Source organism: Narcine bancroftii, chromosome 1 (assembly GCF_036971445.1).
Source record: "Narcine bancroftii isolate sNarBan1 chromosome 1, sNarBan1.hap1, whole genome shotgun sequence".
Classification (NCBI taxonomy): domain Eukaryota; kingdom Metazoa; phylum Chordata; class Chondrichthyes; order Torpediniformes; family Narcinidae; genus Narcine; species Narcine bancroftii.
Genome location: NC_091469.1, coordinates 438345191 through 438360681, shown reverse-complemented (window position 1 = coordinate 438360681; position 15491 = coordinate 438345191). Strand labels below are relative to the sequence as shown.

General features: G+C 40.5%; 1 protein-coding gene and 1 long non-coding RNA gene across 5 annotated transcripts in view; one reads left to right on the top strand and one right to left on the bottom strand.

Annotated features, from left to right (window-relative positions):
* LOC138751707 (uncharacterized) overlaps positions 1-15231 on the top strand; it is a 117799-nt gene extending 102568 nt beyond the window's left edge. For both annotated transcript variants that reach the window (XR_011350128.1, XR_011350129.1), the window contains exon 3: positions 15163-15231. This is a non-coding gene — a long non-coding RNA (uncharacterized lncRNA). The remainder of the gene's footprint in view (positions 1-15162) is intronic.
* LOC138751703 (metalloreductase STEAP4-like) overlaps positions 10655-15491 on the bottom strand; it is a 38743-nt gene continuing 33906 nt past the window's right edge. For all 3 annotated transcript variants that reach the window (XM_069914344.1, XM_069914343.1, XM_069914345.1), the window contains one exon: positions 10655-14404. In XM_069914344.1, the coding sequence (XP_069770445.1) occupies positions 14156-14404 (249 nt within the window). In that variant the 3' untranslated portion in view covers positions 10655-14155. The remainder of the gene's footprint in view (positions 14405-15491) is intronic.

Here is a 15491-nt window from a genome sequence, read left to right as displayed (position 1 = left end):
AGTAAGTTCAGTGCTCTTAAGCAAGAGGGTTTGAAAAGTCCGGGCATGTACTTGCTGATGCCCCTTAATGTCCACCAGTAACAAGTTGGCCCTGAGGAAATGGGCCTCAATAATGGTTGTTGTATGGCCGCCACCGTGAACTGTCTGTTCCCAAAGTGAAGGGGGATTGTATGGTGCTGAATGTCTGAATGTTGGAACTGTTTGCTGCTTAAGCTTCTCGGCCCACCTTCCCGCTAAGTGGCTCGAGGCTGGACGGGGCAAGGATACTGTACTGTTCCACGGTGTCCACCAAGAAATGACAGCCTGTCAGGGAGTCTTAGATGTAAAGGAGGCTATGCAGTTGACCAGTCATCGCAGCCATCAATGACGGCCAGCCTTGATGTTTCCCTGGAATGCAGAGGGGGAGTGGCATCAACAGGCTTCAGAATCCCACCATTGGTGATAGAAACAGTACTGGTCACCAGTGGGGTTCATCTCTCAGGTGGTCGGTCGGGTGGTCAGTCGGCGGACATTCTGGTTGGGCATTGCTGATGAGGTGTTGTCATCTAGTCGAGTATAGAGCAGGCGTCCCTCTTCGGCGTCTGTAGCACGTCTGCTTGGGCAGCCACCTTCCTGGGGTCGTTGAAGTCTTCTTATGCAATGAGCAGCTGGATATCCTCAGCAACCTCTCTAGGAAGATCTGCTGGAATAGTGGTGTGGCCATCGTTGAGAGCCAGCATGCTGTGCACGAGGGCGGAAGGGGCCCTGCCACCAAACTGTCTATGTGCAGCAGTCAGGCTACCCGCTCGCAATTCAAGAGCCCAGAAGTGTGGATTAATAACTCCTTGATGGTCACATACTTCCCTTGCTCCAGGGGCTGCTGGAGGAAGTCAATGATGAGGGCTGCAGTGTCCTGATCAAGAGTGCTGACTACGTAGTGTGTGTCATCGATGGAGATCCGACGAATGGCAAACTATGCCTCGGCCTTCTGGAACCACACCCATGGTTGCGAAGTCCAGAAGCCCAGCAGCTTCAACAATACTATGTTGATCTTCCATTGTCAGGTCCAAAGCGCCATTTGGACCAATCAAGGTCACCAATGTAGCGGGTCGCTAAGGTTATAGTTCGAGATATGGCGTGATTATAGCTTGAGGTTATACCAAGAAGGAAGACTCGCATATGACGGGAGTTTAGTCAACACTGAGTTTATTGAGATGCAGCTCTGCCTTTTATAGGCAGCTGGCCACATCACTACTGGGGTGTGACTTGAGCGGAGCTGGCTGCTGATGGGCTGCCTTGGATCTGCAGACACAGATTGGACCCCCTTCGATTGACTGATGGCAATTGGTTGATTTGGCCACTATTATTGCAGCCTATAGAAGTGGGTCTCCCATCCCATGTGCTGCTTGCTTGATCACTGCCTTCGACGGCCATTGCCTGTGTCAGCCCATAGAGTGGGCCATAGACCGCTACAAGATATAGATTGGTTTAGTATAATTTTTTACAAATTTTTATCTTACACCACAGAAATGGAATAGAATAAAATCAGATTTATCAGGTCAATGCTTTAGGTGTGATGAAGATGTAGGGACTTCCTTGCATTCAACTTGGTCTTGTCCTAATGTAAGACCATTTGGGTAGATTTACGGAATTTTTTAGAACAAATTACATGAGTTACTTTTCCACAAAATCAGGACTTATTTCAATTAGGAAATATTGAAGTAACAAGCTCCAAAGGAAAACTATCAATATATCAATTGGAACTTGTTAACATAGCATTAACGGCGGTGCAGAAATGTATTGCAGTTACTTGGAAATCAGATAAATTTTTAGGTATGCCCAAGATGACATGCAGAATTTCAAAATTGTATTCTTTTGGGAAAAAGTTGCATATATCTTGAGAAATACATATGCTATGCTTTATTTGAAAATTTTGGTGCCTGTATATGCAATTAGGTTTAAAATTGTAATAGTGTCCTCTATACTTGTGAGATTCTTTTTGAATTATATTGAAGAATTTTATATACATGTGTTAGATGGCATCTCTCTATGCAACCCTGAAATTTTCTTTCTTCTTCTTTCTTTTCTTTCTATGTTTATATAGCTATATTATATATTTTATATTAACTATTTTGAGGGAAGTCAGTTTGGGGGTGTGACTGTCATCATGCATGTAACTTGATTTGTTTCTTTTGAAATCTGTATTATTATATTAATTCTGTCTGGAATTTTTCTGTGGTGAAAAATGTAAATAAAATATTCAAAATAAAAGAATATGTGCCTCGAGAGACCCAGAAAATGAGATTGAATGAAATGTCTAATTTGTAAATATCTAAAAAAAAAGCTTCAGATAAGTTAAATTTTACAACCAATTTTCAAAAGATGAAAAATTGTTGTCAATAAAAAGGTCTTTAAAACATTTAATATGATGATTTACTAACCATTTCAATGCTGCTTTTTATCTTTTACTTTATTGATGGCCAGACATGCAATTTTGATTAAGTGGAAAGATAATACTCCACCCACCATATTCACAATTGCCAAGCGATATTGTCTTATTCAGATATTGGAAAAAAATAGATATGCGGTTAATAACTAAAAAATTAAATTTCAAATTATATAGGGTTTGTTCTTGGACTACTACTATAATCTTAAGATGTAGTTTTAATCTGGAATTTTGGCATTGCATTGCCCCTCTCTAAGACTGTGCCACTTGGATTTATGAATGCAACCTTGCCTAGGGAAAGGGATTTTGAAATTTATTTCTTTTTTTTTGTTTATTTTTTGTTATGTACTATTTTGTTATCTTGAGTGTCCTTTAGAACTTGAACTTATGATCATTATTTAACTTTTTTTCTGTTCTTGTTGCACACTTTATAATTGTATTATTCAACTTTTTATTGTAAAATATCAATAAAAATAGTTTTAAAAAGAAAGAAACTGTTAGATAGGTACATGGAAATGACAAAAATGGAAGGTTAGGCAGTGGGAAGATTCTAGACAGTTGTTAGAATAGGTTATCAGGTTGGCACAACACTGTGGGCCAAAGGGCCTGTACTGTGATGTAGTTTTCTTTGTTCTATGATGCCATCTAGTTGGAGACAGTCAAGATGGAATTTTAAGTTCCTACAATTTGCAGTTGGCATCAATTTGACAGTGGATGAGGCTATTTGATAGATGTCTCAATGGTGTGTGGAGTTTGCATGGTTGGCCACAGAAGACTGAGCGAAAATGCTCAATGAAACAATCTCCAGTTTGCGTGCAGTATCCCCAATGTAGCAGAGTCTTCATTAGAAACACTCAGTGCAGTAAATGACTCCTACAGACTCACAAGTGAAGTACAGCTTCACTTGGAAGGACTGTTTGAGACCCTGATTAGTGGTCAGGGAGTAGGTGTAAGGGCAAATGTAGCATTTCTTATGGTCACAGAGGGGAAGATTGGTGGGAAGGGATGAGTGGATGAAGGAGTCACGGAGAGACTGATCTCTATGGCGAGGGGAGAGGGAAGGGGAAAGAGCATGTTTGATCTATCAATGAGTGAGATACTGTTATTTGTGTATGCGGATAGTCAGCTCTCACAATGCTAACTTCTCTGTGATGAGAGACTTTAAGACTACCTATATGAATCACTTTGTCCCAGAAAATGTGTTTGAACATTGAAAGTGGTCTTATTATTTATGGTCTGCTACCATTGTACATATTTATTTCAAAGGAATAATTTAATAAACTCTAAATACTGAAGTAAACAAAATCATTGTAGCTATAGAAATCATATTGAATCACTAGCTTTTCTCTTTGTTCTTCAGAGTATATTTTGAATGGGGAGATTTTATTGTCAGGATCTCCAAGAGAATGCCTGCTTATAAAGATGAATTTTGTACCTATCAGCTTCCACAATCATACCAGAAATATCTTGTGAATTTTGTGTCTTTTATACTATATTGAATAGTGTGTAATTGTGTTATACTTCAAACAGCATCCCAAAATCTTCAGAGATAATTGTGTCTGGGATTTTTTTCTGTAGCTTCATGGGAGATTAGGACAATTGACAAGATGGTGCAGACTATAGGACCACTTCTCTCCATTGATCTCCATGCTCTTTTTCCTAGTATTAGCTCTCTTGATGCCAAAGGGTTTTGGTCTTCTGTCCTCTGTGCCGATATCAGCTCCACCACGGTTGACAATATTGGAACGTTGGTCAGTGCTGGATCTCCAGATGTTGTGGCATGTTCTACTTTCACTGATTGAGGTGCAAGTGCAAATTTTTCTACCTCTCTTTTTCACACATGCACTCACCTACATATTCCACCTTTCAGCCATCTCTTACCTTTTTGATCATTTTAGCTTTTGACAGATTTGGGGCCCTGCCTTTAAAATGATGTAATCTAGTACATGTTTGCAATCTATATGCATGATCTGCAAAAGATCCCACTGTGGCCTACAAGATGGAATGAAATAAATATATGGTGAAAATAAATTTACAAGGCTATGGAGATAGGGTAGAACTGATGTGATGCTCTGTGAGGAGTCAGGTGCAGTCATGGAATTTCAAATGGGCTCTTTCTGTGCTGTAACAATTCTATGTTTCTATGATTGATTAAGATGCTGACTATATCAATTGGACGAGCCAATTATTGTAATCTTTTTATCAACAAGATCAACAAACCCAAATCATTTTGTTCACCCCTCACCCTCTCTCTGTAAAACGTAATGATAAATTAAAATCTCAAACAAAAGCCTTATTTGGCTATTTATGCTGTGTTTCATGCCAGGGGAAGAAGTGATTGTAGGATGGCAGGGGTGTTAAATGATGGGGAAATTCATATTAAAATTTGAGGTTTTGGTGTTCACTTATGTTGGTTTTTTTAATAAGGCTTCCAAATTAGTTAATGAGCTTTACCCTCTCCACTCTGAATTCATCCACTTCAGGCGATGAACTCAAGCAAAACTGCAGTGATGAAAGATGAATTTGTGCAGCATCTGTTCTTTTGTTCACTGACATCATTATGTTTAATTACCATGAATGCCCAAAACAAAATATAGTAAGTGTCAAGATGCAGTCAGATTGTGAGAATCTGGATAGAAATGATGTGCAAGGTTAATAGGTTAATTGGTCACATGGGTGTAATTGGGTCATGCTGGCTTGTCAGCCAGAAAGCCCTGTTACGACGCTGATTCTCTCTAAATAAACAAAACATAAGAAACACATAGTACAATGGAGGCAGATCCTCCTGGGATCGCAGGGAGGTGAATTTCTTACAGTTCAATGAGAAAGAAGTTATGCATGAATTGCAGTCCTTCAATATACTTTCACGTATTGATCACATTAATAATTTCATTGTAAACAACTGCACGATCTTGTACCTCTAGTGGGAGGCCTAACAGGAGCTCAGTGTAACTCATCTGCTGACCATAGAACAACAAAACACTACAGCACAGAAATAGACCCTTTGGTCCATCGAGTCCTTGCTGAACTGTTTTTTCTACTTAGTCCCATCAATCTGCACCTGGACCTTAGCTCTTCATACCCCTCGCATCCATGTACCTATTCAATTTTCTCTTAAATGCCAAATTTAAATTCACATCTATCATTTCCGCAGCCTGCTTATTCCACACTCTCACCACCCTCTGACTGAAGAGGTTCCCTCTAATGTTCCCTTTAAACATTACACCTTTCGGCCTTAACCCGGGTCCTCTCATTCTTGTCTCACCCAGTCTCAATGGAAAAACCTGTTTGCATTTATCCTATCTATATCCCTCATAATTTATCAAATCTCTCATTCTCTGATGCTCTTGGGAATAAAGCCATAACCTGTTCAATCTTTCCATGCAGCTTAGCTCTTCGTGTCCCAGCAACATCCTTGTAAATTTTCTCTAAATCTTTTCAAACTTTTTGATATCTTTCCTGTAGTCATGGGTTTGGGGGTGGGTGGGTTGAGGGGGTGCATACTGCACAGGGTGACACCATCAGAGGGGATGACACCAAAATGACTCTATAAAATTTGTGTGCAGTGTTTCAGCAGAAGTTTATTATTTTTTATGAAAATATCCCTGTAGTTATTTATGACAACGAAAATATTTTTTTGTAAGACCTGCTTACATTTATCAATATACCTACAAAGCTAAAAATCTATGCTAATTTACTTTTTGAACCTTCTAATGGACTCTGGTCAAAGCTGTCATTATTACCCAATTACAATGATGCATCAAGTCATGTGCTTTCATCTGCACGCACTACAAGCAAATATTGTTGTTTTCATTGCTGCTTTAGTCAAATTTTCTGGTGTTTTAGCTACAACATTGTGGTAATTACTATTTGTGAACCTATATCAATAACTTCTTTGAGAATTAAAGAAAAAGAAGAAAAATTAAAAAAGACTTCCACTCAGTTACTAATGATGTTGCAACTAATAATGTTTTCTTACCAAATTTTCAGTTTGACCACATGAAACTATATAAGTATAAATACATTTAGGCTGTGTATATTATACTGTAATTTAAAGGTGTAATTTTAATTTGCTAGTTGCTCATCTCACTACTATTGCCACTTCATTCAGTGATATGCAGGAATTACGATTTAGTACAAAAAAATATTACTAAGGATTCTGAATGGTCTTTTATGGGAGGAGGTCCATGGTGGGGGAGTTGTTGTGTGATATCATGAATTACCACACTGGGTGACACCAACCCTAGTGATGCCACTGGTTAGGTGACCAAAACTGCACATAGAACTCCAAATTTGGCTTCACCAATGTCTTATATAACTTAAACATAACATCCTAACTTCTGTACATAATACTTTGATTTATGAAGCCCAATGTGCCAAATATGGTATTAGACATCCTAGTTCTTCATAATGATATTTCTAAAGAGGTGAAAAATTGAGAAGTGACTGTTATTACAATACACCTACTGATCCCAGGTTCTCAAGTCAGGTATATTGTAGTGAAAGATGAGAGCAGCACCAACAGAACCAGTCAGTGTACTGTAAGGTAAAACATCATGAGATGGGAATGTGTAGGGAGTTACCCTGTACAGGGCAGTAACAAGAAGGGGAGGTGTCCTTGTACTCCTGTTAGGTAAAACATCATGAGATGGGACCGGAGAAGGAGTCACCCAGTACTAAGGAGTAACAGAATGCATCCTTGTACTTACAAGATAAGAGAGACATTGATGGATTGAGAGGCAGGAAGCTAGCAGGGAAAGGATAGCAACAGTTTTAGTCATTGGACAAGTAATGATATGATGATGTTCTAAGCATGTATCCAAGGGTATAAAAAATCACCATTTTGCTGATAACGGCAGAATGCATTCTCCGACTAACTTTGTTAGTCGCAAGTGTTACAATCCGGTAATAAAGAACAAAGAACCCTGATTTCGACTCAGCCTGGTGTTTGTCTCACTCATTCATGAACAAAGCAGACCTAACAGTACCCTACCCTCTATAATCACCAAGATCATGAATCATTAAAGAAGGTTCATTCAAAAAAACAGATTTTGGAAGGAACTCCCACCATTTAAAGCACATTAGAGTTCATTAAAGCTAAAGAGATTAATGTGAATCTAATGAAAGTAAAATAACTTCAAAATCTCAATAAAGTTTGAAAAATAATTTTTGCACATCTTGTGATTTCCCTGCCTGATTTCTGATCCTGTGAGTCTAACTGTTGGGAATTGTCTCTATGATAAAGCGACAGCTTGATTATTGATGAATCACATGTGACAAAATGTTATATTTTATGATGTATATAGATATACATGATATATATATCATGATGTATATATATATATGATGTATATAGAAATACAGTCCAAGAATCCGCTCTGCTCCAGCTCCCTCAGCAGCCCTTAAGGCTAGAGCTGGATGAGGTCCTCACCCGGGAAGAGACATATAAGGCAATTGAACAACTGAAAAGTGGCAAAGCAGCAGGTATGGATGGAATTCCCCAGAGGTCTGGAAGGCTGGCGGCAAAACTCTGCATGCCAAACTGCATGAGATATTCAAGCTATGCTGGGACCAAGGAAAGGTGCCTCAGGACCTTCGTGATGCCATCATCATCACCCTGTACAAAAACAAAGGCGAGAAATCAGACAGCTCAAACTACAGGGGAATCACGCTGCTCTCCATTGCAAGCAAAATCTTCGCTAGGATTCTTCTAAATAGAATAATACCTAGTGTCGCCGAAAATGTTCTCCCAGAATCACAGTGTGGCTTTCGCGCAAACAGAGGAACTACTGACATGGTCTTTGCCCTCAGACAGCTCCAAGAAAAGTGCAGAGAACAAAACAAAGGACTCTATATCATCTTTGTTGACCTCACCAAAGCCTTCGACACCGTGAGTAGGAAAGGGCTTTGGCAAATTCTAGAGCGCCTCGGATGCCCCCCAAAGTTCCTCAACATGGTTATCCAACTGCACGAAAACCAACAAGGTTGGGTCAGATACAGCAATGAGCTCTCCGAACCCTTCTCCATTAATAATGGTGTGAAGTAAGGCTGCGTTCTCGCACCAACCCTCTTTTCAATCTTCTTCAGCATGATGCTGAAACAAGCCATGAAAGACCTCAACAATGAAGACGCTGTTTACATCCGGTACCGCACGGATGGCAGTCTCTTCAATCTGAGGCGCCTGAAAGCTCACACCAAAACACAAGTGCAACTTGTCCGTGAACTACTCTTTGCAGATGATGCCGCTTTAGTTGCCCATTCAGAGCCAGTTCTTCAGCGTTTGACGTCCTGTTTTGCGGAAACTGCCAAAATGTTTGGCCTGGAAGTCAGCCTGAAGAAAACTGAGGTCCTCCATCAGCCAGCTCCCCACCATGACAACCAGCCCCCCCACAACTCCATTGGGGACACAAAACTCAAAACGGTCAACCAGTTTACCTATCTCGGCTGCACCATTTCATCGGATGCAAGGATCGACAACGAGATAGACAACAAACTCGCCAAGGCAAATAGCGCCTTTGGAAGACTACACAAAAGAGTCTGGAAAAACAACCAACTGAAAAACCTCACAAAGATTAGCGTATACAGAGCCGTTGTCATACCCACACTCCTGTTCGGCTCTGAATCATGGGTCCTCTACCGGCATCACCTACGGCTCCTAGAACGCTTCCACCAGCATTGTCTCCGCTCCATCCTCAACATTCATTGGAGCGACTTCATCTCCAACATTGAAGTTCTCTAGATGGCAGAGGCCGACAGCATCAAATCCACGCTGCTGAAGATACAACTGCGCTGGGTAGGTCACGTCTCCAGAATGGAGGACCATCGCCTTCCCAAGATCGTGTTATATGGCGAGCTCTCCACTGGCCACCGAGACAGAGGTGCACCAAAGAAGAGGTACAAGGACTGCCTAAAGAAATCTCTTAGTGCCTGCCACATTGACCACCATGCATCTTGGCACCTCACAGTTCGGCGGGCAGCAACCTCCTTTGAAGAAGACCGCAGAGCCCACCTCACTGACAAAAGACAAAGGAGGAAAAACCCAACACCCAACCCCAACCAACCAATTTTCCCCTGCAACCGCTGCAACCGTGTCTGCCTGTCCTGCATCGGACTTGTCAGCCACAAATGAGCCTGCAGCTGACGTGGATATTACCCCTCTATAAATCTTTGTCTGCGAAGGCAAGCCAAAGAAAGAAAGACTATAAATAGCTGTGGTACCAGTACCGAGTCTTGTGGTTCCTCACTAGTCACTGCCTGCCATTCTGAAAGGGACCCGTTAATCCTTACTCTTTGTTTTTAGTCTGCCAACCAATTTTCTATCCATGTTGATACCCTAACCCCCCCAATACTATTTGCTCTAAGCAACAGATGAACAAACTCAGAAGGTTAGGTCTGGAGCCACAGTCTATCTGAGTGCAGTTGGCTGTTCTAAGAGGGTCATGTGGTTTTCTCTGAGTGTGAGAGAGAAGGAGGGAGAGAGTGAGAGAGAGAATTCAGTTCTACAGATCAGCAGCTGGCAAACTTGTGGAAAACCCCATTTTGAAGATGGGTTGTGGGTTCTCAGTTTAGCCTGTTCAAAGTCCTTGTGATCCATACAAGAGGAGATGGCTGACTGTATAATGTTTCACTTGAAATAAGGGAAACAAAAAAGGAACTCTGTGATGACCTGAAAGAAAGAGGTCATCTGGAATATCTTGACAGGGCAAGTTTCTTCGGCAAGACACTGAAGTGGCTAAAGGAATCAGTTGTGGGTGTCCAACGAGCAAGAAATCTCTCTCTGAAAACTGACAAGAGCCTTCCTGAATGGCAACCATTTACCTTTCAAGCACCAAAGCCTGGTGAAATTCATAAATTTAAATTCTGTGCACAGTATAAGAATTGCCTGCAACCAATGAACTTGGACGAATGAGAAGTGAGACTGGACTATGAAGCAAGGAACTTTTCTGAACTTACACACACATTACATACATGTGCGCTTAGAATTAGAAGAGGGTTGTTAGGTTAAGTCAATAGTAATAAGTTAAAGTTTGAGCCTGTTTTCATGATTAAAGATAATTAAAAGCAACTTTTGTTTAAGTAACCATTTGCCTTGGTGAATTTCTATTGCTGCTGGGTTTTGGGGTCCTCTGGGACTGTAACACATGCAACTTGCATAATATCAGAAAGCAAAGTTAATGGTCTTTTGTCTTTTATCTTCATAATATTTTCAGTGAGAATAACTGACAAATGTTATATAAATATATATTTAATGTAATAATGCACAAGTTTAATACATATTACAAACTTTATTCTTTTTTGTAATGCACATTTCAAATCTGTAGGTGGTGTTTGCTGTAGACCTGTGTCTAGTATCTGCCAGTCTGTTCACTCTTAAACACATTGAGCTGTAGAGTACACAGGTCTTCTAATGAATCAATAGAAAGTCCATTTCAAATTGTGAATGAAAGACAACTACAAATGATACTGATAAATATCATATTATTTTAGAACTTTGACATTACAAGTCTTTCAGTGCACAGTACAGAGAATGTCAATTTGTATTTTACAGGCTATGTATTTTTAAAGAATGCATAAAAAAATTAAATATTTGTCTTGATGATCCAGACGGAGCAGTTCAACTGAGGTCTCACCGAAAAGAATTGGTATTTGTTTTGTCATTATAGAAGGATGTGAAATGGTGTGGTGTAGCGGAAGATCATGTGGGCTGCAATAACTCCTTCACTTTTAGCCATTGCAAACCCTTTGGTTCTCTTCAGTGCCACTGGTTTTCCAAGTTTATGTTCTGTTATCAAAATGGTTTTGTGGCCTTTAGTAGATGATTTACTGCAGTGAATACTTGATCAATCATTTTAACATTTCCCAATAACGTAAAGCTAGCAAAAGCAGGTTAGTCCCTTATGAAGTACATTTTAGTCTAATTGGTGAAGGTACGTTCCCTATGATGAAGCAACAATTACCAATCAATCATGCAACCTCTAAAATGTCAAAAGACAAAGTTGATGGTCTTTGGTCTTTTAAACACATTAGATGCATTGCCTGTTCTACTGAATTCAACTTCAATGAGATGTCATTGTCAGTTCTAAGCTGACACCAAATTATCCATCTAGAGATCCTTCAACATAATAAGAGTTATATTATGATAAGAGTTAATTATTTTATTATTTAAAATAACATCTATACTAAACTGTGGATATGATGCTATGATTAAGATACTAATCGAGATGGCAGCGCTGCTGGAGCTGCTGGAACAGTGGCCCTGCTGTTGGTCTGGACCCATGGAAAACGGGGAGTGAAGACACACGCTTCACTCCCCGCCAGGTCCATCTACCCATTCCCACTGTCTTTGGCTCTTTACAGACTTTAAATGGAGCTGACAGTGGTTTTATTTAAAAATACTTCGTCTCCAGGGTCTGTACCCAAGATGGCGGTGCCCATGATCACCAGCAGCCATGAGGGTTTGCAGACTCTGGGGGAGTTGAGGACTGGTGCAGGACACCAGAAAATGGAGAGACCACCCTCCTCCCCCTCCCCATTTTGGAAGGAAAAGCAGAGGAGAAGACCCACAGAACAGTGACCACAGCAGCGGACCAATGAGGGGATCTTCGATTGAAGAAACACACAGGCTGTGGACTGTTGGAGAATTGCGGTGAGGAACCGATAGAGGCTGCGGGCTGCTGGCAATTGCAGCCAAGGGTTTTACACCATGCAGGGGACGGCTGGAGGCTGGCTCAAGACTGGCTAAAGGAACACCACGAATTGGAACTGGTATGCGAGAGGGTGCCAAGGGTACGGAAGGGTTCCTGATTGTGTTGGAGGTTCGGACCTGGAGCTCGGGCTGCTGATGGTTTGGACTGGTCTCTGTGTAGCTGCGGGAGCTGCAGAAGTACTGGAGATGAATTCACAGACACTTGGTGATTCTGAGGGGAATCTCATTTGCTGCTCTTTGTCTGGCTATAAGAGGCGCTTCAGGCAAGTTCTGTTGATGGCTGGTGAATCCATCTGCCTTTCAGCAGAAAAAATGAATTTTGCATAATGCACTATTTTTATTACATGACAATAAATTAAATCTTGAATCTTGGTTGGGTCAAAAGCATACAACAAGGACAAAAAGGAGTAAGGGAGGGGGAAGATTAATTTATCCTTTCAGAAAGAATGGGAGAAATGTAGTGGTGTAATTGTTAAATGCTAGAAGCAGGATCCAAATTTCCAGTTGCTAAGAGAAATTCTACCTTTGCTTTGATGGGTATTGGTGAATAGCCTGCTTGAGAGGAGTAAATGTGTATGGGACCTTCAGATTTTAGGAGCCTGGTAAATTACCAGCTATGACCTTGACATGCATTATGCAGACAGTTCTATGTGGAATTGCTGGCATTTCCCAGCAGTGAGCAGGTTAATCAGGTTCAGAAAACCTAGAAGCTGAAAGGCAGTGAAATCTACAAAGTATAAAAGTGCTGGAGAAACTCAGCAGGTCACACAGCATCCATAGGAAGCAAATGGAAATCAACAGATTCCTTACAAATGTTTCAAGGCCAAAATGGCAGCTGCCTTTTACTTCCTGTGGATGCTGCATGACCTGCTGAGCTTCTCCAGTACTTTTGTGCATTGTATTCAACCCCAGCATTTGTAGGTTTTCTTCTGTAACAGTCAGTGAGATCTGTCTGAACCAGCAGCCACGCTCATTACATTTGTAGACCAGAAGGATCCAGAACTGATTGGCATTCCCAATTCACCAATCAACAACTCTGTGCCTGCCTCTCCCAAAAGCCTAACTCACTTCCCATATTTGTAAATCACTACTTCACCCTCCTGATTCCTGATCCAATCTCCAGCTTCCCATGTGCTCCATTGCCAGCCTGTGATCAACCAATCACTAGAATCTCCCCCACCTTTCACACCCATCACCTCCAAATCTCCCGTATTTCTTTCTCAGTCCTATCCTTATCCTGGATTTTGTCCTCTCATGCAACATTTCTCATTTTCCACCTGGGCTGCTGCCTGGTTGGAGAAAAAATCAATTTAATGACAACTCAAACTCTTTTACCATGTAACCAGCAAACTCGTTAGGGATGACTAATTTGATCACTCAGTTCACTGATCTCAGATGATGGAGAAACACCTTTTTCAAGATATCCTTAATTTTGCTGTGTTGTGTTATGTAGAATTCCTGTCATTACTCAATATGTCATTAAGATTCAAGATGTGTACTGAGGAATCTGTCCGAGCATTCCCCAGCTGCACTCAACACTGGTCTCCCCAACTCCCAATGGAGCCCAGCATGAGGCAGATCTTGCTGAGATTTCCCAGCATTTACTCTTGGAATTTTTGAAAGGATTTTAAGTGGTTTAATTTTTAATTATTGTCAAAATATCTGAATGTCATAAACAATCAGCATTCTTGAAAAAAACCCTGATAGATTACAACGCTGGGAGAGGGTGTGTAGACTTTTAGATCAGGGTTTGTTTTTGCCCGGCTACATCACTCCAGTATGCAATTTGAGAGTGGTCATGGATCACCCAGGCCAGTGAAGTCCATATTTTTGGAATGTAGAAAGAGGACATGGAACACAGGGGTAGGTCAAGCTCAGGGGAAAAAAAAAAACAAATCAATGATTTGGATGACCAAATACTGTCATTATTCAAAAAAAATTGAAATATCTGTTCTATCTTTCGAAAATTCACTCAAAAAGGGCATTAGGTATTTACAAAACTGTATTCTGGTGCAACATCTGGGTTAAATATTGAGACTGTCTGAGTCTTTTCCTTTTCTTTCCCATCCTTGTCGGATTCTTGTGACCATTCTGTCTATACATGGAGTTATCAGAATTAGCTTTAGAACCAGCACAATGCATGGGATTACCATGGACAGGATGTATCCTGGTGGAAGCCCCCATTTATAGCGTGAAAGGAAGAGAAATTTGTTCCATCCCAGTAAAGCAGTATGCAGTGTGCACAGCAGCAGTGTGACATGACCCAGCTTCGACTGTAAGAAGAAGGAGAAATACTTTAGACAGAGTTACTAGTTCACGTTTAAGGCTAACTGTATATTATGATCACATATGTTTCTCAATAATAATAAGTTTAAATAACTTCAAAAGCATAAAGCACTGTACAGCAAAAGAAAGTTCTATTTACCTGGTAAAGTTCTTTTAAAATTACAATGAGATGACCTGCAAAGACATCTAGCATTGATTGATATGCTCAACATTTCAGAATTTGGATTATGAAGTTTATCATTTGAAGACTAAATATTAATTTAAGGGTCAGGAATGTAGTCTGTTTGGGAGTTGCAGAGGGAAGGAATTGTTGTTTTTCTTGATGTAATCTCATTAACAATTGGTGGCCAGCTTCCCAAATCATGAAAAATAAAAGTTATCTGGAGATAGTTGCCAGATCCTTAAAACTGAGGTGCAGGTAAATCCCAGTGGGGACCATTTTCATGAGCAAAACCTAGTAACACCAAGGCAATAGTTCTTGATTCATTTTGGCTTTTACTTTCTCAAACATTACAATGTCCTCTGGCATGACTCTTTAACCGATGGTTTTTGGGGTCAGAATATGTCTAATTAACTTTACCTTTTTTGATCCAATATTAATTTTGGGCAGTGAAGTGATGCAGCTTATAGAATTTCTGCCTCACTGCACCAGAGGCATAGAACATAGAACATTACAGCACAGTACAGGCCCTTTGACCCACAATGTTGTGCTGACAACACTAATCCTTTACAACTTTGCACCCAGAACCCTCTGTTGACCTGGATCCTGACATCAGCTGCTGTCTGTGTGGAGTTTCATGTTCTCACCGTGACTGTGAGTTGCATTGTTTCCTCCTACATCCCAAAAAGACTGTTGGTTAATAGTTACTAAATGGCCACTATGTGAGAGGGAAAACTTGTGAGCATGTTGATGGAAATGTGGAGAGTTAAAATGAGATCAGTATATATGGATGGCTGATCATTAGTGCAGACTTAATGGATTGAAGAGTTTTTTTTACCCTGCTGTATCTTTCCAACTGCTCTTCGATTCAGGCAGTTACACACTTCAAACAGTTTAATTACTGTTGAATTTTA